Consider the following 24,536-nt stretch of genomic DNA (forward strand, 5'->3'; position numbering starts at 1 on the left):
ACACCCACAGGATGGCAACATGAACTTGTTCAACAATCCGGGTTTCCACAAGTTGTGGAACTCCGTGCTGTTACTTTGGCATTTCAACTTTTTCCTCAGCCTTTTAATCTTGTTACAGATTTGGCTTATGTGGCAGGACTTGTACAGCGTTTAGACCAAGTAGTTCTTTCTGATTGTGATGATCGTCTTCTCTTTCAGGTTTTGTTAACATTGTGGCAAACTCTACAATCTCGTACTGTTCCTTACTTTGTTTTTCATATTCGCAGTCACACTTCACTGCCTGGATTTTTTTACTGAGGGTAATGCTCGAGCAGACTCTCTCATAGCACCTGCACAGATCAGGCCTGTTCCAGACAAGTGACAACAGGCTCTCCTCTCACATCAATGTTTTCACCAAGGCAGTACTGCTCTCAAGCGAGTTTGGCATTCCACAATCCCTTGCTCATTCTATTGTGGCTGCCTGTCCTGATTGCCAGGGTCAGAATGTCCCTGTCTATTATGGAACCAATACTAGAGGATTGCAAGCTTTACAGGTATGGCAAAGTGATGTTACTCGTGTCCCAGAATTTGGACGTCTCAAATTTGTGCATGTTTCTGTTGATACATACTCTCATGCTGTTTGTGCTACTGCTCATGCAGGTAAGCGTGCTCTTGATGTGATTCGTCATTTTCAACAAGCTTTTGTTACCCTTGGTGTCCCATTGCAGCTGAAGACTGACAATGGTCCTGCCTATAGCTCTCAGAAATTTCAAACCTTTTTGAATGACTGGGGAGTGTCTCATGTTACAGGCATCCCTCACTCTCCTACGGGGCAAGCTATTGTAGAATGTATGCATGGCTCTCTGAAGCATGTGCTTCAGAAACAGAAAGGGGGAATGCATGGCGAGCCCCCTCAAGCCCGTTTAGACAAAGCTGTTTATGTTTTAAATTTTTTGAGTTTTCCCCTGGATTCTCATTTTCCTGCTCTCTTTTTGCATTTTTCCTCATTAGTGTCATGTCAACCCGTGACCGCTCCTGCTCCTGTTCAGGTACGGGGTCTGATGTCTGGACAGTGGTCCGGCCCTCAACAACTGATAACCTGGGGAAAGGGTCATGCTTGTGTCTCTGCAGATGATGGACCGTGGTGGATTCCTGCTTGGTGCATGTGTCCTTTTTTGCCTTGGGGGAACCGGCAGTGATGACTCCTACGCGGAACAGCTCGAACGACTCAGCCCGTGGAACAGCCACAACGTCTGGGTGACCCTGATGAAAGCACTGAACCAGACTACCTTCTGTGTCTCCTTGGTGAAACCAGAGCTACCTTTTCACACACGCGTTGTCGGGGCACCTGTAAATAACTCTGATGTAGTGAAACTTGTTTCTAATGTTACACGATTACCTGATGTAGCAACAAAGGCTTGTAATGCTTCTGTGCAGAGCTGCATTGCAAATGTAAACAACTGGCATTTCGGGTTAGTTACTGTCCTTACTCAAGACGGGAGTCTTAGTTTTGATAATAGTCGTGATTGTGCTAGTAATGTTACCACGTATTGTGTCGTGTTTGCAAAGGGCCCTGCGAAAGACGACACAGGGAATATTTCTTGCACAATCACAGAAAGGGGGAATTGATGGGGTTAATAGAGGGTCTATTAGCTCCCAGGATGGAGATGTTGACTGGGAAAAGTTTCGAGTGTATCCTTGATGATAAGGAAGTCAGTACGCAGTCCTAATGGAGAAAACAAAGGCAGGCTGTAAAGTTGGTAGGCCCAGGATGTGGGAACTGCAATAAGGCCTTGAGCTTTGCCAAATGCATCGCCCATAGATCCTAGCCAATGAAAACGCTGTTGCTTGCTTACCTAAAATAAGGATACTGCTTGCTGCTAGCAAGGGGTATAAAAAAGCAGATGAGAAAATAAAGAGGAGGAAGAAGACATCTTTCCTGCATATAACTGACTCCTTGTATCTTTATCGGTCGTCACGACTCTACACTGACAATCTCACTGTGCACACGCAGGTACACATGTGTACACATGGGCACACACGTGTACACATGGGCACACACACCCACACGTGGGCACACACATGTACATATCCTCCCCATGTCACATCCTCTAGGATGAGCCCTGGCACGAGCAGCTCAGCACCAGCCCCCATAGCCCATCACTCCAGGCTATTAAGGCCAGGTGTTAATTAAGTGGCTGAAGCCTTCAAAGTCTTTCCCATCCCACTGGATCTGTGGAAGCACTGCCTGGTGCCCCTGGAGCCTGGACAGGACTCAGGACACCCGTCCCCATCTCAGATCCAGAGGGGACTTATCCCACCATAGCTGTGTGCGTGACCATGTCACCATCCACACGTGCACTGAGTTTGGGGGATCTTTTGCCCCTTTTGCCCCATTGGCCCATAGCAGGGGGTGGTGAGAGCCAGGGCCGGGTGCCAGGAGCTTTCCCGGGCGGCTGAAAGGGGCTTTGTGCAGGGCCAGAGCCGTGTCTGCCTGGCACGGCCTGGAGGGGGCCTTTGTGCCAGGGTACAGCACGGCCGGAAAACACGGTGGGGTGGATCCAGGACCGGCACGGCACCACCACCAGCCCTGTCCCCTCCCAGCCACGGTGTCCTGACCACAAACTGGGACATGGATGGGCCTCGGGGACAGCCCGTGCAGGGGATGGGGGTGTTTTGGGGCCACTAGTGAGACATGGTGGCGGTGGGGTGGGTGCCCCGAGAGGCAGCTGGGGTGAAGCTGTTGGGTAGGGGGGTCCCTGGGATGCTGCTGCAGGGATGGAGACAGGGACAGGGATGAGGACCAGCCTTACTGTTGGCAGCAGGTGGCAGCCGATGGCCGGGGAAAGCTCCTGCCCTCTGCAGGACGGGGACATGTGGCCGGACCGGAGCCATCATCGCCGGGCCACTGAGAATGGCCCGTGGTCCCTGTGGGCGTAATTTGGGAGGACCCAGAGCCTCTGGAGACAAGATTGGTGGGACTGGGGCAGCTGCCACATCCGCTTTTAATGCCTAGAAGCTCCTTGTCCCCAGCCAGGCCCGCGTCCCCGCAGCTGTCCTGGGTCAGAGTCACCAGTGACAGGCGGGGGTTTGCCCTCCGAAACACCAGTTTGGGGGCACCTACGCACCCCATAGTGGCACTCAGTGTCCCCAGCCAGAACAGTGGCATCCCTGGGGACACGTGCTGTGTGACAGCCCTGGTGACAGAGGACCTCCATCCCTCGCGGGGTGGGGGGGACAGAGCGGGGGCTTTGGGGTCCTGTGTGAGCACCCGCTGTTCCCCAGGGATTGATCCTCTCCCGGCTCCCACGCAGCGGGATCAAAGCACGGGAAGCTGTCAGTGCCGGCAGCCACGGGAGGCAGAGCTGGGCTCTCCCCCCTCCTCCTGTTCCTCCCGCCCCCCCCCTTAATGAGACAAACAAACTGCGAGTGGGCTGTGAGTGTTAATGAGAACCTTCCAGGCTGAAGAAGACAAAGGTGAGATGAGCCGCTGCCAGGCAGTGAAGGGGCAGGAGGAGCCGGTGACCCCGGTTCCCGTGGGACAGCGGCACACCCGGAGCTGTTCTACATCCCAGTGCTGCTCCTTCCACCCGTGGTCACCTTTTCCAGGCCAGCTTAGCTGGGAGCTGCTCCTGAACCCCAGCTCCTCCCACGGGAGCTGCTGTGGGAGCCCAAAGAGGGGAGCAGGGCTGTGGGAGGGGGCTGGGGAGGCCCAAAGAGGTTGTAGGGCTGTGAGAGGGGCTTTAGGGGTCAAAAGGGGGTACAGGGCAATAGGGGAGGCTGTGGCTTAAGGGGGTGTCAGGTCATGAGAGGGGCTAAGAGGACACAAAGGGGACAGCGCTGTCCTAGGGGAGGCTGTGGGTGCCCAAAGAGGGTTCACAGGGTTCTAAGGGGTCACTGGCCAGAGTTGGCACAGTGAGGGAATCGGAGCAGGCCTTGCCCAGCCTGGGCCTCCCTCCCCATTCCTGCACCCCCCAGTTGAACCCCCTCCCCCGAGTGCATGAGGACACAGAAAATGGGATCTGAAGCCATGTCCTCCAGCAGCTCCATGCCCCCACCCCAGCTCCCACCACTGGACACCCTCCTCACTGGCTACAACTGCTCTGGTAAATCCTGGCACTCACCTCTGATCCTTGCAGGAGCTCCTGCCCCATCTGCTCCTGGGCTGGGTGGGCTCAGTGGAGCCTTGGATCTACTTTGGAAGCCCCCAAGCAGCTGTGGGGGATGGAGTAACACAACAACGCCCCAAAACCACACAGCCTGAACTTGTGCTGTGCCTGCACCAGTGCCGAGAGTGGCTGTGTGTCCTGGGGACACGGGGGGTGTGACATGCCAAGGTGCCCCTGTACAGCTCCAGACTGGCAGCTGATGTGACCCCAGGATGCCACATGGATCTGCTGGATGCCTTGGCCCCAGTGCCAGGGCTGCCCCCTCGGCACTGAGCTGGGAATTGTGCTCCCCAGGGGCTCTGTCAATGTGCTTCCCCATTCCCGGTGCAAACCTGCTGGTGGATTTCAATCCCAGCAGGGCTCTCACTGGGCAGACAGAGGCTCTGGCTGTCACTCCAGCCTAAACCTGGTGCTGTTTGCAGGGAGCAGTCCAGGTGTCTGGATGCTTTTCCAGCAGCTCCCAGTTGCTCACTGGGGGGTGCTGGATTCCTGCCTACCACAAATCCCTGAGCTGCGCTGGAAACCTGCCCTTCCCACTGCTGGCTCTGCCTCCCAACAAACAAACCACATGCTGATGTGGATACAGGAGCAGTTCCCAGCTGTGTGACAGCTCCAGTCCGTGCAGGGTTGGTTCCTGGGAGGGCTGGGGGTGTTATAGCATGATGGGGGAGGCATGTTTGGTTCTACTGGGAGATTTTTAGGGATTAAGAGGGGAAGGCAGGGAGCAGTGCTGCCAGGTTGGTGGCTGTGTCCCTCCTGGCCTGCACCAGCCCTGGGCTCGGCACCCAGGCCTCAGCTGGTGCCTCCCTGAGGGTTCTGCAAGGTTGTGTCTGGGGGCTGAGTCTGGGGGCAAAGTCCTCAGGGAGAATCAGGGTTGGGGATGTGTATCAGGGGTTAATTATGCTGATACATTTGGTCTGTGTTTGCCCCCGCCACCTGTGAAAGTTTTGCTCCTTCCCTGTCAAGTTATGGGAAAACAAGCACTGATAAACGGGTAAGTTGTCCTTGAAGAGATCTTCTTGTATAAACTGTTTTAATTGGTGTTCTGTGATTGGCTAATCGTCCTCCAAGGTCACTTGAAGGAGAGATTGAGGAGGAGGAGGAGGAGGAGGATGAAGTAGCGCCCCCAGACTCAATTAAGAAAGACCCCCAAAGCAGACTGCGCGTGTGTTAAGGGATTTCCGAAGTTCTCACGCGTGCGCAGAAGAGATGCACTTACATACCGGGAGGTGGGACTGAGGGCCTCTGGCTGGGCGGTGCTGGCCACACCTGGGAGGTTGTGGTCACTCAGTTAATTGTATAAAAGCAGACAGTGCTTTCTTGGAGGGAGCTAGCTTTACCTCAAGGACAACATTGCCTTTGGCGGGGACGCCTGCCAGTTTGTGAACTTACTGACTCTCCAAGGATGCAACTTCTGCTATGGGTAATTACAGGTATGCTAGGTCGGTAAGACAACTTTATGGGCAACAGCTGGGTAACTGGGGAGGTCGTACTGGGGGCTTATTTCTCTACTCCTTCCTCCCTTTTGGGTTTGTTCGTTTTGTTGGCCACCTCTTGGTAATAAATATTGGTTTTTGTTAAGCTTTTAACGGTGTCATGGTTTCAAGATTTGATATATTTCGAACCCTCCCTAATACAGGCTGCTTCCATGCATGGGCCCTTTTGGGGTCATGCTGGCGCCCTGGGTAGGTGTGTTGCCCTTCAGGGACCCAAACAGCCGTACCCCACTCCTCTCACCAAGTGTGGGAGGTGCTGACTGTTTCCTGTAGCTCTGTCCCTTCCTGCCACATCCCTTCTTTGGCTTTGCTCCTGGTGTCATCATTGAGTGTTTGGCTCATCCTCATGAGTGCAGATTGTGTCCCTGTAGCCACCCCAGGGTCCCTGGGGGGGCCCTGGAGCCTGGAGCAGGCTGAGGAGCTGCCCTGCCCCGGCCTGGGAGAGGGGTCCGTGCTGCCTCTGTGGCCTTTAAGCTTTGCCTCAAACATCGACTCCCAACTCTGTGCTGAGTTGGGTGAGTTCAAAACAGCCCCAGAACCAGAGATGTTTAATCACCAGGTTAATTTGAAAAATAGTTTTCCTTTGAAAAGTTGAAAGCAAAGAAAAAAGAGAACATTGGAGATTTCCAACAGGAGGATGATCCGAGGCATCCAAGTGCCCTGCAGGGGAGACGCTACAACCTGGACGGTTTCCTGAGCACCCACCAGCAGCAGCGGCCCAGGTGGGCAAGGAAGAAGATGCTGCTGATGACGGCGAAGCTGATGCCTATGGCCCTCATGATGAAGATGGATTCAGGGCCGCACCGGTGCTGAGCTGGGAAGGTGATGCTTCAGTGAGCCAGAATCCCGCCATCATCTCGCCGTCCCTCCAGCAGAAGTAGGTGCCCCTGTTGTTCCTGCGCACCCACAGGATCTGCAGGTGGTTCCTGTGGTCGATGAAGACCCTCATGCCCTTCCCAACACCCATGAGGTACTGGGAGCGGTAGAGCCAGACCGAGTCCTTGTCCCAGCCCACGGTGTGCTCCAGGCAGGCCCCCGGGCATGTGATTACCAGGTCAGTTCGGGATGGGGACACGGGCTTCTCCCCAAACTTGTAGATGATGTTGGAGATGGACTGGACTCCCTCCTTGGGCACCTCCTTGGGCGGGCACAGTGCCAAGCAGCTCCGGACGGCCACCTCGGGGCTGCGGAGGTGCAGGAGGCGCAGGAAGCACCCTTCCTTGGAGCCGCACAGGTAGTGCCCAGAATCCCTCACCTGGGCCCGGAACATGATGAGTCTGAACATGGGGATGCTGAAGCGCTTCAGCAGGTCGCTGCCTGTGTGGATGTGGCTGGAGTCCAGCACCACGGTGCCGTTGAAGTCCGTCAGCTCCGTGGTCTCGCAGCCGTGCAGGTTCTTCTGGAAGTACCAGATGACAGAAGAGACCTCCTCGGGCTTGCACTTGCAGGGCAGCTTGAAGGTCATGTCTGCCAAGTAGGCGACGTTCTCAAATGTCAGGAAGGCAGGACATGCCATCTTCTTGAACACATCCCCTTTCTTCTCGATGGCAAAGGCCTGGAGGACACCGACCAGGCAGAGGAGGATGGTGGCTCCCAGCAGGCTCGGCCCCAGCAGAACTCACCCAGCCCAGCCAGGGATGTACTGGGAGCGACCCCCCTGCCCCGGGACAGCCTGGCCTCTGTGACACCCGCTCTGGAACCTTCCTGCCTTCAGCAGCTGTGGAGAACTGTCACCTGTGTCCCTGGACATGATGGGGCTGTGATGGGAACAATGGAACTGCCACCATCTTATGGAATCACAGGGTCACAGAATGGCTTGGGTTGGATGGGACCCTAAAGATGATCTCATCCCAACCCCCCAGAGTAGAGGATGACCATCCCCTCCCTCACCCCCCTGGCCACCCCTCTTTTGATGCACCCCAAGGGTGCACTTGGCCTTCAGCGCTGCCAGCACTCACTGTTGGCTCATGTCCAGCATTTCCTCCACCAAAACCCCCAAAGTCCTTCTCTGCAGGGCTGCTCTCAGCCCTTCTCCCAGTCTGTGCTGATGCCTGGGATTGCCCCAACCCAAGTGCAGCCCCCTCCACTTGGCCATCAAGTTCTTGTGGTCCCACTTCTCAAGCCTTTCCAGGTCACCTTGGATGTCCCCATCCTTCTGTCGTGTCTCCTGCCAGCGTGCTGAGGGTGGGCTCTACCCTCTAGTTCCTTAAAGGAAATCTGGGGTCGAGCTGATGAGGAACCTGGTCTGACTGTGAGAGTGGGGTGTGCGGAGCCAAACAGGGCCCCCTCGGGTCACTGGAGCCACCATGGCAAAGGGGCTTCGGCCCAGCAGTTTCAGCCTGGGGGGTGGGAGTGGGACTGTCGGAGCAGCTCTGTGATGGGAGACACAGAAGTTTCCTGAACTTCCAGTCCTGGGCTATGTCACGTGCTGGAGACAGTGCTCAATGTGCGATGACTCCTGCAAGGCACTTCAATAACCCAAGACTGCCTTGTGCATCTCCCGGGCAGCCCCTTAACCCACAGCCTCCCCTATGGCCCTGCACCCCACCTGTGGGCCCCCAAAGGCCCTCTCGCAGGGCTCTGCAACTCCTTTACGCCTTCAAAGCCCCTCTCACCGAGCCCTGCCCCCTCTCCGTGCCCTCACAGCCCCTCATACACATATTTTAGGTACTTACAGGCTCTCACTCTCCCCTACCGCACCCCTCCTCAGCCCCCGCTCTCTCAGATACTGCGACTCCCCTGTTCCCGCCACTTTTAAATGGGCCGCGAAGCCCCGCCCCGCGCCCTGATTGGCCCCGCTTCGCCTCACGACTCCCCATTGGCCACACCCCTCCCGCGCCGCGCGGTGCCTCATGGGAACTGCAGTCCCGCTGCCGCGTGAGGCATCATGGGAGCTGTAGTCTCACCGCCGTCTGCGCCCCCTGCCGGCGGCTCCCGGCACAGCGGTGGGCCAGAGCCCCGGGGATCTGGGAGGGTCCTGGAGGGTCCCGGGACTCCCGGGCTGGGGCTGTGGCCCTTCTGCTCGGGGCTGCGGCCGACAGCCCGGCCCCGCCACCACCTCTACACCTGCAGCTGGGATTGGTGCCGGGGAACAGCACCTGGACTTGCCAGGGTTTGGGGGACACACACAACTGGGGACACACACACACCTGGGGGACATGGACACACATACACACCTGGGGACACACATACACCCTTGGAGACACACATACACCTAGGGGACACACACACACAGGCTGGGACACACACACACTTGGGGGACATGGACACACACACCTGGGGACACACCCATACCTGGGAGCACACACACGCACCTGGGGACACATACCCCCACTCACCCACCCCTGGGGAACACACATCCCCCCACACATCGGGGGGATACTCGCCCCCACCCCCACCCCCCATGTCCCCAGGGATCCCATCCTCTGACCCCACCACTCTGGACGCAGCCGCTGGCCCCGAGCACCTGCTGACCATGGCACACAGAGAGGACCCTAATTCAGGATTTGGATGCAGGACCCCAGCTCAGACAGGGCCCCAGATCCAGAGTCAGATGTGGGACCACATCTAGGACACAGGACCTCAGCTCCCAATTCAGATGTGGGATCACAGCTCCAACATGGAACCCAGATCCAGGTTTGGATGAAGGACCCCAGCTCAGACACAGGACTCCAGCTTCAGATTTGGATGCAGGACCATGGCTCAGACACGGGGCCCCATCTCTGGATTAGGATACAGGACCGTGCCTGGGACGCAGGATCCCATCTCCCAGCCCAGCCCCAAAACAACCCACTGAATCCCACACATCCCTCAGTGCTTCCCACGAGCTGAACCAGGACCACAGGCGTGTGGCAAGGGCTGAGCTCAAATCCCCCCCAGATCCCCCCCTCACATGGACACCAACCCACGGGATGCTTCCCCCACAGAGCTCTCCTGGGAGCCGGGATGTGCTGGGAGGTGCCGGCAGAGCCAGAGGAGCCGTCACCGCCTGGAGAAGCAGCTCCATGGGTGGACCTGCTGCTGCTGCAGAATTCTTTGGGTAATCAAATCTCCACCAGCACCTCGCAGGGAGATCGTGGCACTGGGTGACAGTGACAAGGTGGCTGCTGAAATGCAGAAGCGCTGTGCTGGGAGAAGGTGCCACTAATTACAGCCGACCAGAATCGGCTCTTAATTGGCTGGTGCTGGGCGGGCAGGCACCGGGGTCTGGGAGCAGCGAGAACGGGAGGGCTGTGCCCACGGAGTCCTGTCCTTTGCCTCCAGGACAGGGATCCCGGGGTCTGCTGCTCCTCGGGGATGCAGATGCATCCGAGCCCAGGGGCAGCGATGGTGTGGTCAGATGCTGTTAACTCTGGAACCTACTGATGGCCCAGCTGGGGATCCCATAGGATTTGCTCTCACCCCACCCAGCCTTGTGCCACCACCAGAACTGTCACTCTGTTCAAAACCACCCCGTGTCTTCCCCGCCACCACGAGTGTCCCCAGGAAATCTCCGTTGGTCACAGCACCGCAATCTCCAGGGGACACTGCCTCTGCCAAGGAAGAGGAGAGGGGGAAGAAGCAGGAGAAACAGGAAAAAACAGGTTTGGTGCCAGGTTCTTGCCATGGTCCCCCCTTGTGGCAGCCGGAGCCGCCCGGTGCCATCCGTCTTCCCTCGTTAAGGAGCCACCTGCTTGCCTGCCAGCCCTTCCCTAACCAGGGAAGATAAATGGCAGCGCTGGGCCCAGGCTCCTGGCACCGCCCTGGCAACAGGAGGGGGGGCTTCCACCCAGCCCCGATGACCTCACCCCCCTTGTCCTGCTCTGCACCTCAGTTTCCCCGTGGCACAGCCATGGGGTGAGAGCCCTGGGGGTGACACAGCCCAAGCCCCGACTGTGCTGTGCCTGCTGCCCCTGACCCCAGTGATGGTGCTGGGGGTGTCCCTGGCCCTGGGGACACTCTGGGGTGGTCCCCAATGGGGTGGGCTGCACCCAAGGGCTTTCTGAGGGTGACAAGGGGCAGTGGGGTGCTCCCGTGTCTAGGCCGAGCCACTCACAGTGAACTTGGGGCCTCGGGCACGTCGTGTGCCCCACGTGCCATGGTCACCATGGCCCAGGACCCCGAAGGTGTGGCAGCAGGTGCCCCCCAGACTCCCAAGTGCAGTAGCAGGTGCCCCTCAGGATTCCTGGGCATGGCCCTGGGAGCCCTCCAGGACCCCCAGATATTGTGGTGGGTGCCCTCCCAGCATCCCGGTCACAGCAGTGGGTGCCCCCCCTCAGACCCTCTGGGCACGGCAGTGGGTGCCCCCCCTCAGACCCCCTTAGCCCAGCACTGGGTGCCCCCCCAGACCCTCTGGGCATGGCAGTGGGTGCCCCTCAGGGCCCTTGGGTGCAGCAGAAGGTGCCCCCCTGGCCCCCCAGGCAGGGTAATGCATGCCCCCAGGACCGACTGGCAGGTCCCTGTGTGCCCTTGGGGACTGTCCCCACTGGGGTCTCCTGGGGCTGTGACCTGCCCTGAGCCATGGATGGCCCTCACCCCACCATGTGGACCGTGGGGACCCCAAAGCCACCTGGTGCCACCCCCCTGTCCATCCATCGATCTGTCCATCCATCTCCCCCCTCCTACTGCCCCTCGCCTTAGCTACGGGCTAATACAAATAATAAATAATGCTAATTAACCACCAGCAGCAGCTCCCCTGGCTCTCATTAACTCCAGCCCTGACACAAAGGTGATGGGCTGCCCCCAAACCAGCAGCACGAGAGGAAATTTAGGGGACCCCCCACATCCTGACTCCCTCCAAAGGTGCCAGATCAACACTTATTTGCCAGGCTCCCCCAACTTGCCAGGGACCGGGATTTTTTGGCAACAACCCCCTAATTAACCCCATCTTTTTACTTATTTGGGGCATTTTTGGGGGGAACTTCGTCATAGATACCGGCACGGCAATGCCCTGTTAGTAATTAACAAGCAGTTAATTAAGCTGCATCACCCGCCCAAGTGAGGCTCCTCTCAACCAGGGGCTCCCCAGCTCCTGGACATTTATCCAAGAACATCGATATCCTCCAGAGCTGGGGGGTGGGGAGGTTTGGGGTGGTCCCCAGATATGTTTTGGGGGAGGCAAAAGGGTCAAGGTGAGTTTTTGAGGTGCTCAGTTCAGAGTTACACGGATGCTGCTTGGGAGGAAGAGCCAGCAGTGACAAGCAGCCCTGGGACACCCCAAAATTTGGGGCTGGAGGGTGGGAGAAGACAAAAAAAATCCCAATAAAAGAAAATTTAAGCTGTTTGCATGGAGAAAAGCTGCCGAGCAGCTTCTGGTCGGAAGGGCTCAGAGCCGAGGAGTGAAGTGCAGTGGCTGTGACAAGGCTCCTGCCTACCCCCACCCCCCGGCTGCTTTTTGAGGTGAAAACTCAGTTTTGGGTTAATTCGGGGTCCCACATCCTCGGGACAAGGAGGCACCGCAGGGGGTGATGCCAAGGGAAGCGATGGGAAGCGGGAGTGGGGTGGGATGGGATGGATCCCGGCGAGGATGCCGAGGTGCAGTGACATCCAGAGAATGGAGCTCGGGTGACAGCTCGGGGGTCCTAAGCCATGTCTTGTCCCTCGAGTCGTGGCCGGGGGGCACATGGGATGGGAAAGGAGCACCTGAAAACACGGGGGGGGCAAGGCTGAGTCTTGGGTTTGGGGGGATGGGGTTGGGGGGATGTGGGAGCGGGGAGGGAGAAGGAAGGATGTGTGTCCCCCCAGTGTCCCCACACAGCCCGGCCAGGGGTGGGGACATCTCCTCTGGCACAGCAGTAGCAGAACCAGCTCTGGGCTGGGGGTGCAGCCCCTCAAAAGTAGGGCAGGCGCTGCCCCCTTGAGGCCACCACAGACATTGTCCCTGCTCCCCCCACCAGGGACCCCAGGGGGACAATGGCACGGCCGGGGGGGGCAGGGCACCCCAGGGGTGCTGTGGGGGTGTCCTAAGGCACCCCAAGGTACAGCAGGGCACATCTCTAGGGCCAAGGAAAGGACTGAGGGACGCTTGGGGACATGTCAGGGTGGGTGGTGACTGTCCCCAGCGCAGAGGGGACGGGGGTGCACCCAGGGCCCATCACTGGGAGAAGGATGGAACATCCTGAGGGAGTATCTCCGGGGCTGGGAGAAGGATGGAGCACGCTGAGGATGCATCTCCAGGGCTGGTAGCAGGACAGGGCACACCGGGCGTGCACCCAGAGTCCTCCATGTCCCCGGGAGAAGGACGGGGCACCCTAGGGGTTATGGATCCATGGGCAGGAGAAGGATGTGGCACTCTGGAGATGCACCCAGAGCCCACCACTGCCTCCAGGAAAGGGACAGAGCATCCTGGGGCACATCCCTGGGAAAAGGACAGGGCATTCCAGGGTGCAGCCAGAGCCCATCTTAACCCCTGGGAGAAGGATGAAGCACCCCAGGGGTGCATGTCTGTGGCTGGGAGAAGGATGTGGCACCCCAGGGATGCACCCAGAGGCCATCATTGCCGCTGGAAGAAGGATATGACACCCTGGGGAGGCATCCCTGGGGCTGGGAAAAGGATGGGGCCCCTAGGGAAGTGCACAGAGCCCATCATCAGCATGGGAGAAGGATGTGGTACCCTGAGGGTTCATCCCTGGGGCCAGGAGAAGGATGGAGCACCCACTGGGTGCATCACTGGGGTTGGGAAAAGAGTGGGACCCCCCAGGAAAGCACCCGGAGTCCACCATCAGCAAAAGGGAGAAGGATGTGACACCTGGAGGTGCATCCCTGGGGCCAGGAGGAGGATGGAGCACCCGGAGGGTACATCGCTGGGGACAGGAAAAGGAGGGAGCACCCCGAGGAAGAATCCAGAACCCTTCTCCAGTGCTTGACGGGGGCAGTACCACTCCTGTGCCTGAGGAGGGAGCCGGGATGGGCAGCCCTTACCTGCCTGTTCTTGCAGAGGTCTGCCCACATGCTGGTGCCGTCGCTGCTGCACATGAGGACGTGGTAGGTGAAGTAGGTGCCGGGGATGGCGCAGGTGAACTTGCCCAAGGCAGCGTCGTAGCTGTTGCCCAGGTTGGTGACCACGTTGTCGAACTTGAGCACCTCGTAGCCCTCGTGAGGGTTCTTGAGCCTGGCGTAGAAGGCGACCCTCGGCACCGTGCTGTAGGTGGCCGCGCTCACCGCTCCCGTAGCCCCCGGGCCCGGCAATCCCGGCGGTCCTGGTCTTCCTGCTTCTCCCCGCGCCCCCGGTGGCCCCGGCTGCTCCGGTTCTCTGGGTGGTCCCGGCGGTCCCGGTTTCCCCGGTCTGCCCGGTTTTCCTTGCGGACCTTGCACAAGCGTGGAGGGCGGCGGGAGGGAGCCACACTCAGCAGGCTGTGGGGGGGCGGCGGGGCCGCAGGGCTCGCAGACCATCCGGCAGGTGCCCAGCATCTCTCAGCAGCCGTCGGGCCCGGCGGAGCTCACCAGCACCAGGATGAGCACCACCAGCACCAGCACCACCCCCGCCGCGACCACCAGCAAAGTTTTGCGGCCCAGGTTGAGCCACCGCCCGGCCAGGGCACGCTGGCAACAGGGGAGGGAATGGTGCCGGCGGGGGGGAGCAAGGCGGCGGCGGCGGCTTCGTGACCTCCGCTGGCTCCGGTGCGCCCCGAGCCGCTCGGGACGCACCCACCCCGACCGGGAAACGCCCACCCGGCCATGGACACTCCCATCCATCCCCGGACACGGCCGTGGTCGCTGATAACCATGCCCTGGACACGCCCCTGCCACGCCCACCCATGACTACCGGTGCTCCGTGGGAAGGGAAACTGAGGCAGGGGGTGGATGGACCCAGATGCCACCCTGACACCCCCACCTAGCACTCAGGACCCCTCGGTCACCCTGGGCCCCTGTCCCCACGCGATGCCACTCCCAGCCCCGAGCACCCTCCAAGCTGGGGACACTTTCGGGACCCGTCACCTCACCCTAACCCTAACTCTAACCCCACAAAGGGACACCTGGGGGGATGGTCCCCACGGCACAGCCAGGGCCCATCCCACCTCCCTGCCTCAGTTTCCCCTCCCTCCGTGCTCTGGAGGAACCCCACACTTTGGGACAACCTGGGTGACACCCACGTGGCCCGAGCATCCATTGCGGTCACCCGCGGGGTTCGTGGGCTGGGATGTCACCACTGGTGGCAAAGGCCACTGTGACAATGGGGCAGGCGCGGGTGCCACCGCGGGGGTGGCCGGGCCCCCTGGGGGGCTGAGCCCCGGCAGGCTCATGACATGGGGACACGCTGCTGCGCCCGCTCCGTCGCCTACCATCTCCATCAGCCTCGGCGGGGACAGCGGGATGCGATGGCAAGTGACAGGCGCCGCCAGCGCCAGGGGTGAGCGAAGGACACAGGGAAGGCAGGGGGGACACGGACACACGGGCGGAGAGCAGCTTGGGGGTAACTCCCAGTGCCGCCCACTGTGGCCTCGGGTGACAACACCGAGGTGGCATCAACCCTAATGGCACCTATGAGGTCCATGGGGTCATCGTCCCCCCTCACCCCCAAAAAACAACACCAGTGATGCATCCCCTCTTCCACTACCACACCTGTGCAATGTCCCCAGACCCCAGGGGACACACAGGGGACAGACACGCCCCCCCAAAAGAGGGGGGACCAAGGGGATGCTCGGCAGCCATCGCGTGTCCCCGGGCTCCCGCAGAGGCTTTAATCAGCGAGCACAAATCAATTAGCTGCCTTTAAGGAGGCAATTATTCCTTGGGGCATAACGAGATGGGGGGGGGCAGTATTTTGGGGTGGGGGCACTGCCGGCATCGTGTACCCCCCTCAAAGCTGTCACCATCATGTCACCAGCTGCTTTCCTGGTTATTTTCTCCATCGTTATCGTCTCCCTCCCCCCTCCATCGCCCCACTTCTCATTATCTTTCTTTTTAACAAGTGCCTAAAAATACCCCGCGGCGAGGTCACGGGCTGCGTGAGTCACCCCTGGTGCGGGGACAGGGTGGCCCGGGTGGGCAGGGGAGGTGGGACAGACACACCCCGCTTGCATCAGAGCACTCGTTTCACCTGGAGGGTCAGAGGACATCCCTGGTCTTGGCCACTTCATCCTCACGGTGGGGACACAGCCTCAGGTCACCTCACTGCTGCAGGACATTGTGTGGCACAGCCGCCACCCCAGGCCACCTCATCACCCTGGGCAACCCCGTCCCCATGGCACGACCACCAACCCAGGCCACCACGTCCCCAGCCCTGCTGCAGAGCTTCAGCACCACCTCGGGATGGCAGCGCTCCGTGGGTGGAGACAACACCCCAGGCGACACCGGCTGGGGAACCTGAGGTGCTCACTGTCCCCAACCCTTGCACAGGGAGGGGGTGCAGCACAGCCCCCTGAGCCAGCTCCATCCACCTGGGGCCAACAGAGTGGCAAAGCTCCAAAGGGCCACGTCTGGGAGTGCAGGAGCAGGGAAAGGGACAAAGCTGGGAGGTGGCAGTGGTGACTCCAGTGACTGTGGTGGCAGCAGTGGCCGTGGTGGTGGCAGCGGTGGCAGTAGTGTCGCCAGTGGTCGTGGTGGCTGTAGTGGCTGTGGTTGTGGCTGCAATGGTGGCAGCACCTGTTGCGGCGGTGGCAGCAGTGGCTGTGGTGGTTGTGGGAGCAGCAGTGGCAGGGGGGGCTGCAGGGACAGAGGCTGCAGTAGTTGTGGGGACAGTGGTGGCTGCAGCAGTGGGAGCAAGAGAAGACCTCATGAACCGGTCCCGAGGTGGTGACCCTGGAGCTGGCCAGTGGGCTGCCTGGCTAGCCACAGGGCTAGCTGTCTGGTTGGCCAGGTTGGTGACTGGCCAGCTGCTTGGCTGGTGGGTTGGCCAACTGGCTGGTGGGCTTAAAGGCCAACTAGGTGGCTGGTTGGTGATCTAGGTGGTCGGTAGCCAAGTGGCTCACTGGTAGTGGGCTGGCTGGTTGGGCTGGGTGGTAGATGGCCATGGGGTGGGCTAGCTGGCTGGTGGGTTGGCTGACTCATTGGCCAGCTGATTGCCCATCTGGCTTGTTGGCTAGTTGGCTGGCTGGCCAGTTGACCAACAGGCTGTTTGGCTGGCTGGCCAGTAGAGCACCAGGCTGGTTGACTGTCCAGCTGTCTGTCTGTCTGTCTGGCCAGTTGCCCAGCTGGCTGGTGGCCAGGGGCTGGCTAGCAGGCCAGACAGCCGTGTCAGCCCTGGCCCCGGGGACAGCGACGTCCAACACCGGGCACTGTCCCCCGCCCAAAGGAGGAGCCCGGCTGCAGGCGGGGGTGGGGCAAGGTGTGGGTGGCACATCCCCCCGTCCCTGTCCCTGTCCCGTTGCCGCTCGTTACGGACACGGCGGGGCCCGTCACCCTCCCACCGCGCGGCAATTAAGGGCTGCCAACACCAGCAGTTAATTAGCGCCGGCGGTGAGCGCTGCCAGGTGACGGCTGAGTGGCTGGCGAGGGGGCGGGCTGGGGACGTGTCCCCCCGGGGGCACGAGGGGTGGGAGTAGCGGGGACTTGGGCTGACGGCACCAGCTGTGCTGTCCTCGGGGCGCCCCACGGCCGGCGTGACACGACGGGGGTGCGCAGTGACAGCAGGGGACAGCGACGGGACGTGCAGGGGTGGCACTGGGGAGTGTCCTGCGCGGTGACGGTGTGTGACACCCCAGGCCGTGCAGTGACGGTGACAGTGGGTGACACGCTGTAGGCCACCCGATGACATGGCACTATGTGACAGCCCCTGCACCAGGCACTGACGGTGACTCTGTGTGACAATCCATGGGAACTGCAGTGACACTGCATGGCACCCGGCGGCCTCGCGGTGACAGTGACACCCTGTGCACTGTGCGGTGACAGTGACACCATGTGACACCCCAGGGAGCAACAGTGAAGCTGTGTAGCACGGCGGGGCTGTGCTGTGTGACACGAGTGGGGCTGTGCAGCCACGGTGACACTGTGTGACACCCCGGGGAGGTGTGCAGTGACAGAAACACTGTGCCACATGCCAGGGACCGTGCAGGGATGGTGACACTGTGCTAACACCATGCAGTGACAGTGACACCTGTGACAACAGGCACCGTGCAGTGACACTGGTGACACCAGTGCCACACAGTGATATCACACTCAGACTGTCCCTCCTTGTGGGTATTGAGCCCCCCAGCCAGCTCACACCTAGGGCAGTCCCCACTGGGCGATGTCACCCTGTCCCTATAGCCCATAGGGGGACATCTGCATCCCGTGGGTGTCCCATGATCGGGTGCTCCAAGGAAGGGAGACGGTCAGGAATGGGATGCACGGGAGAAGGGTTACGCTGGGGGGGGGAGCTCCAGGAAAGGGGGTGTGGTGGGAAAAGGGATGCTCTGAGGAAGGGATGCACTAGGGAGGGGGTGCAGCAGGGAGGAGGTGTGCTGGGGAAGGAGGCGCTCCAGGTAGGGGTGCTCTGGCTCGAAAGGGGGTGCAGAGGGAGGGGGTGCAGTAGGAGGAGTGTCCGCCTGTCACAAGCCCCCAGCAACCGCAGCGGAATCGATCTGGCCGCCAATTTGCACAGTCAAATATTTGGCTTCATGGCACGGGGCCGGCTCTACCCGAGCCGCCCCGGTGGGTGCAGGGGTGACGCTGATCTGCGATCGACGGCGGGACGTGGGGCAAGCAGGGCCAGGGGTGTGGCGGGGCTGGGGGCCATGGCACAGCACCCCCCGGCCTTCGGAGCCCACGCGGGGCCCACTCGGGGGGCAGCACCCGTGTCACAAGTGCGGGGTCTCAGCCGGGGTGTCCTTCAGGGTGCCTCCTGCACGGCCATAGATCGCGCTGTCGATGCCACCCAGCCCATGGAGCTGAACCGTCTGTCACCGGCGGAGGACACAGGCTTGTCCCTGAGGGGGTTTGACAGGGAGATGGGAGGGGGACTAGGGACGCTGGGGGAATCCTGGGGCAGGACCCACAGCTGTGCACCGCACAGCAACAGCCCCATGGCCAATCACCCGGCTCCAGAACCCTTCCCCAGTGGGTACCAACACCCGGGCACGCAGCCCACATAGGGGGCTCAATCCCCAGCTCCGCCCAGAGCCCCCAAACCAGGCCCCCACCAGCCCCATGGACAGCCCTATGCTTCACCATCCCCTGAAACCAGCCGCTCCCTCGGCCCCACTAAACTCATTAGTAAACGTCAGCCGGGCGGGAGCGAAGCGCCAAATGTGATTACGGCCCTGACTCGCCCCCTCCTTCCACCTCTGGCCCCATTTATCGCGGAGGTGAGTGGGAGGGAAGCGGGATCAGTGCTTATCTCGACCGAGAAATCGCGCTCCGGCCCTGATTTATGGCTGGCCAGGAGGGACTCCGGCAGTGCCGAGCAGTTAAGGAGCATTGAGAGCAGGGAGGCATTGTTTGAAGGGCTCCCCCCACTTCGGGGATGCTCTCTGGGGCTGCACAGTGACTGCTGGGTCTCTCCAGATGGGCGTGACACAGGACCTGTGGGTGCACTGTGGGGCTCAGGGGAGGGCAAAGGAGTGGGAAGGGTGTCTGGCCCCTAAAAGGGGCACGTGCTGGCTGGGGACACTCTGAGATGGTCCCTGTGCCTAAAGGCTGGCACTGGGGACAGCCAGGACACTGCCTCACAGGGCCGAGCCCGGGAAGGAGGGTGGGAGCATCCTGGAGACCACTGTATGCAGGGAGGAGGGGTGGCCAAGGGCTGGCAGCACCCACTCTTCTCAAAGTGTGGGGACAAGGGGTGGCAGTGGACACGGCGGTACCCCAAGGGGAAAGCACTGGCACAGAGAACCACAGGGGGCCCAGGATCACATCCCAGGAAGCCGGAACTGCCCAGAGCCAACACGGATCCATAGGAATCCCCTAAGCTCAGGGCAGGGCTGACGCTTCGAGCAGCTCCTAGAGCAGCCCAGGGATGTTTACTGGGAAGAGCACGAGCGCCCATCAGCTCTGCCTGCGTGTGCTGAACTTTACAGAGCACAGCCGTGCCCCGGCATAGAAAATGACCTGGGAATGGGCTGGGAAGAGCTGCGGGAGCAGCCGCGGGAGCAGCTGCTGTTCAGTGTTTTATTAAAACAAAAGTGAAAAGCCAGCACCCGCCTCACCCGGGCTCGGCTCTCCCACCGGGAAAGCGCTGCCGAAGGAAGATCAAACAGCAGGAAATGAGTCTGAATGAGGCAGAGCCCAGGTCTCTGCCTGCTCCAGAGGCAGACCCTGGATCCAAAGACAAGGGTGACCCACTAGGGATGGCTACAGAATCAGAGGGCAGGAGGGAGGAGAGTAGCCACCTGAACACCCGACCCATGTGAACGAGGTGCTGTCTGTCCCCCCCAGGCAGATTTAACACGTTTCCGTTAAATCAATGTGAAAGAGGGGAAATCCCAGGTCTAAATTCAGATTAGGAGGGCTGAGCTGCAGGGTATCACCCCAGGGACATTGTTGGAAGGGACAGAGCCCAAGAGGCCACCTTTTCCCAGGGAAGAGATTGTCCTGGAAGACATTAAAGTGAGATTGTCCCGTACTAAAGTAAGATTGTCCTGGATTAAAGTGAGATTGTCCTGGATTAGAATGAGATCGTCCCAGATTAAAGTGCCTCAACTCACCAAAGTCCCACCATAGAGACCCACAGGGGGGACAATAAGAGCCTCCCCCCAGAGGCACAGCTGGTGGGCAAAAACCTGAGCAGGGAGAAGGTGCCAGAAAAAAAAACCCCTGGCTACATTCACCTTGGGAACTGTGCAAGGAGACACCTCTCGCTGCTGCATTCAGCATTCAGCTGTCTGCATTCAGCTGGCAAAGCTCACTAACAGAGGTGGCCTTTTGTTGCCCTTTTCAAACCAGGGAATTCAGGCCCCTTCCTTGACTAAGAGAAAAGGTGAATTAGGAGATGAGATGCTGCAGGAGGAGGAACACCAGTCCCCCGAGCCCGGCAACGGCCGTGCCCACCGCCAGCCGGGCCCAGAGGAAATCCAGGGCATCCTCAAGGCAGGTGTGGAGCCACAGCACCTGCCGGCAGGTGCTCTCTCTGTCCCCCGAGTTGTCGATGACGTGAGTTGCCCTCTGGAGCTTCTCCTCCAGTGGGATCTGGGAGCTGATCCGGGCGTCAGCTGCGGCCACGTCCAGCCCGTTCCACCTCATCAGCCGCGCGCGCTGTGCTGGGGGGTCACTGCTTGGGAGGGGGACGGAACTCAGGTGGGGTGGGAGGGAAGGGGGGTCTGCCTTCCTTGGCCATGAGGGGGGATAATAAAGTGGGAATGAGAAACATTCCCCGTGTCATTTCTGCCCCAGCCATTGGGTCAGCACTGCCCAGGATGACCCTGCTGCGTGTTTTTGGCACTCCCACAGCCCACAACACCAGGCAGTGCCCCAAATCCTACCCCAGCTGATGGTGCTACAGGCTGTAGAAGGCTCAAAGGAACAACATTACCTGTATGATGGTGCTAGCTTCCAGGGAAAGCTCAAGCAGCTCCCTCCAGTGCACTAGGATAAAGGGAGGTGCCACAGCCCAAAGGGATATGTTACTTCTCTCAATGGGTTTCGCACCAGGGCAGTGGCTGAGCCCTCACCAGAGCAGAGAGATGTGACAGCCCCTCTAAGAGAGGTGTCCTATCCTCATGGTTCCTGGGGCACTTACCAATAAACCAAGACCATGTATCTCATAAACTTTGTCAACCCGCGGGTCTCGAAGAGCAGAGGGATGTCCAGGATCACGTAGCGGTATCCTGTGGAAATGGCAACATCCCTCAGAAAAGGGAACAGCGTTAACCCCCGTTCCCAAATCCCTCCTGCTACACACTCACTATGGCCATGAAAAGCAAAGGAAGTGAGAGCTCTACACCTCCACAATTGCAGCAGAGCCCGTTCGCCCTCCTCCCTCTCGCAGGGAGGAAATGGTTTCATTCCAAGTTTCCAGAGGAAAAAAAAAAACAAACCCTAACTGACTGCTCTCAGACTAGAGGTGAAGCTGCAGAAATATAAGGAGGAGCTGAAACGAGGAGCTGAAATGAGAGCAGCAGTACCTGTCTGGCGAGAGCAGCAGCCATGCCGGGCTCTCCCGGGAAGCAGGGTCCACAGCAGGGTCTGCTATCCACTTCTTCCCTTGTCCAAGACTTTGCCAGGCTACAGTCATCTGAGCCAACCTTCCCCAGCTCAGTTTTCCTGCCTTTATGCAAAGCTTTGGCTATACAGCTCCATTTTTCCAAGGGAAACAAGGAAATCCTTGCAGACCTCTCGCAGCTGTGACACTGAAACATGGGTGAGCCTCTGGGCATGGCCCCAAGGCTGAACCCTCACCAAAACTGTCAAAGTTTGGTTTAAAAGCACTGTCACCATGAGGAACAGAGCTTGCCACAGCCAGTCACTGTGCCCCCAGGCCCTGTGGCTCCCCAGTTTTCCCTGTGCCTCTGCCCTTGGCCAGCGCCAGCTCTGTGGCATCTGGGGAGGTGGGAGACACCCTGCTGAGCCTGGGGGAGCAGGAGAGGGGAAGGGAAAACTCTAAGCCAGGACTTCACTCTCCTATGTGTGCCTCAGCCACAGGGACAGTTCAGGTTTTGCTGCTGTCCCCTCTTTGTAACCCAACCCCCCTAAAACCCACGGCAAGCAGAGCCTGGACAGAGACATCACCCAAGGAGCCCCATTCCACCGCATCTCTGCCCCCAGAGGCTTCTTGCTGTTTGATCGATCAGAGCTTTCCTTACGCAGCGATTCTGAGACAACATCCAGCTATCCCAAATCATTAAATCCTGACTAATGAGGACAAAGCTGCCTGCTGAAGCCACACAGCACTCTTGCCGAGGGCCAGCACAGCATCTGCCCCCTGAGCCCGCAGCGCCGGGTTCAAGACTCCATCTCTGCCTCCTGGCTTTCCTGCCTGTTGCTTTCTTTGTATCCCTCCTCCTCCTCACCCTGCAGCAGAGTTTGGCCCCATGGAGCCCTTGCACAGGCCTGTTCAGCTCTCACAGGGCTCCAACTCCAACAAGCGCCACGGATCCAGACTGGCTCTGTGAAGTCTGTCATACACAGAGACCTCCGGAACAGCTGGTGATCTTATCTGGCATTTCTCCAGCCCTGCCTGACAGTTGCGTTTGTTCCATATATTGGGGAGAAGGTAGGACTTTGGAACCCACAGCTGTCAGACCGTCCCTCACCTTATCAGCACTCCGAGGGCTGCACAGCTCCCACCAAGGCTGGGGGCAGGGAAGGATATTCGGTCATTCGGGACTGTGACATTATCTGAGGGGTGATCTCAGTACAGGCCTCACAAAGCTGCTCCCAGGCCCCACAGATACACTTTAAACCACAGAGGAAGGCGGTGAAGGGCAGCAGTGAAAGGCAGGAGTGAATCAGGAATGAATCCTCCAAAGGCCACCACAGGCAGAGCACAAAGGCTGTCACTCAACGTCCCTTCCCCTTTTCCATCCCTGTCCCTCTCCCCACATCAGGGACAGCTCCTACCTGAGAGGAGTCCCTGAGGGCTGGGACTTGGCCTCTACCGAGCACAAAGTACTTCAGGATCTGCTTCAGCATCTCCTTCAGGATCTCAGGGTGGGTGATGGAGTTCAGCAGCCGCCCTTTCTCCGGCTGGGAGAAGATCATGTTCCCAAGAGCCTCGCAGTTTATCTCGCCGTTCTCCAGGAGTGCCAAAGTACCACAGGATCTGCTGGTGGGCCTCTGGAATGGGGCTGCACCACTGAGAACATCAAACAGCGGGGGTGGGGGCTGGTTTACAGCAGCATTTGGCATCAGCAGCCGCCCCCAGATGGGGTCTTGGTCATGAACAGATGGAGTTGATCCTCGCCAGGGCACCACATTCTGCCTCCAGCACATCTGCCTCAGCACCAGCTCCTGCCAACAGCCCTCCCAGCCCAAGGTCCCTTGCAGAGCTGACACCTGGGAGATCAAAGTGTCCTGCAGACATTAATTCAGCACCACAACCCTCCCAGCCCTTGCTGCTGTTCGGGGTGACAAGTCAGCTGGGCGGGCAGGAGGACACGGCCATGGCACATGCCAGGGCAGGGGCAGGAACTGGGCTGAGCTGACTCCAACAGTGAGGAATCAATCCAAAGGGACCAGGACCAGCTGAGAACCTCAGCACTACATGAACACACACTTCTACAACCTGTGTCTGGCTGCTGCTGAGGTGGTTTCTTTTACTGTCTTTGACCTCAGTCACTAAATTCTTCAGGAAAATGAACAAAAAAACCTTCTAAAAGCTCAATCCCCAATCAGCCCTTGCAGGGACTCTGATGTTACAGGAGTGTATAACTTTAAAGCCACCAAAAAAAATCACCAACAAAAGGGATGCAGCAATAAAATCATAGTTAAGCTCCAGCTGAGGGTAACCACAGTGAAGGAGAGAGCAGATAATCATCTCTCCCAAATCCAGAAACATTGCCACAGGTTGTAACCTCAGGCCAACCTCATAAAAGTCTTTAAGACCAATTTCTTCCTCCCGTGGAATATCACATGGAGGCAGTTTTGGGATGTGTGAAATCCATATAGTAAACAAATACGTACAAAAAAGGAATTGGAGGAAAATAAAGTGATTGGTAGAGAACTGACACAGAGTATCTGTAGTTTTTTCCTACTGTCTCCAAGGGCTTTTAGCACCTCCAGCAAATTTCCTGCACCTCGAGGGGAATTACAGTGCAATAAAATGTTAAAGCATCACAGCTTTGAGTGGCTACACAGTAAGTTCTTCACCAAACAGAAAAGTTCTGGCACTTCAAAATGACACCATTGCACCACAGCTCAGCTGCAGCCCCTGGACCTGCCACATGCAGGATCCACAGAATCCCAGAATCCCAGGTTTGGGTGGGAAGGGACCTTAAAGACCTCCCTGTGGGCAGGGACACCTTCCACTATCCTAGGTTGCTCCAAGCCCTATTCAACCTGACCCAGGACACTTCCAGGGATGGGGCAGCCACAGCTCCTCTTGCCAAGCTCTCTGTTCCCC

General features: G+C 59.1%; 3 protein-coding genes across 3 annotated transcripts; all 3 read right to left on the reverse strand.

Moving 5' to 3' along the window:
- Positions 1-6,268: 6,268 nt before the first annotated feature.
- On the reverse strand, positions 6,269-7,394 carry LOC116781685 (Ig-like V-type domain-containing protein FAM187A). The gene is given in 3 exon segments (XM_032677391.1): positions 6,269-6,474; positions 6,477-7,261; positions 7,379-7,394. Coding segments are annotated over 3 exon segments (957 nt in total). The 3' UTR covers positions 6,269-6,318.
- Positions 7,395-10,143: 2,749 nt separating this feature from the next.
- LOC116781686 (C1q-related factor-like) lies at positions 10,144-14,129 on the reverse strand. Its single transcript, XM_032677392.1, has 2 exons — positions 13,544-14,129; positions 10,144-10,176 (listed from the first exon to the last, which is right to left on the reverse strand). The coding sequence occupies exons 1-2, from the start codon at positions 14,030-14,032 to the stop codon at positions 10,144-10,146; spliced, it is 522 nt and encodes a 173-aa protein (XP_032533283.1). The 5' UTR covers positions 14,033-14,129.
- Positions 14,130-20,461: 6,332 nt separating this feature from the next.
- Positions 20,462-23,270, reverse strand: LOC116781687 (dephospho-CoA kinase domain-containing protein-like; the record flags this gene model as incomplete). Its single annotated transcript, XM_032677393.1, is given in 4 exon segments — positions 20,462-20,747; positions 21,216-21,303; positions 23,074-23,219; positions 23,221-23,270. Coding segments are annotated over 4 exon segments (570 nt in total), but the record flags the coding sequence as incomplete, so codon positions are not given.
- Between the last annotated feature and the right edge of the window lie 1,266 nt (positions 23,271-24,536).

This window comes from Chiroxiphia lanceolata, unplaced genomic scaffold, assembly GCF_009829145.1.
Source record: "Chiroxiphia lanceolata isolate bChiLan1 unplaced genomic scaffold, bChiLan1.pri scaffold_53_arrow_ctg1, whole genome shotgun sequence".
In the NCBI taxonomy this organism is placed as follows: Eukaryota; Metazoa; Chordata; class Aves; order Passeriformes; family Pipridae; genus Chiroxiphia; species Chiroxiphia lanceolata.

Excerpts from the sequence above, each read along its gene's own strand:
- LOC116781686 (XM_032677392.1), bottom strand. The coding sequence starts at position 14,032 with ATGCTGGGCACCTGCCGGATGGTCTGCGAGCCCTGCGGCCCCGCCGCC. Across the intron at positions 10,177-13,543 it reads ACCTCTGCAAGAACAGGCAG|AGGCAGTGTCCCCTGGAGAT; the intron begins GTAAGGGCTGCC and ends CTTCCTTGGCAG.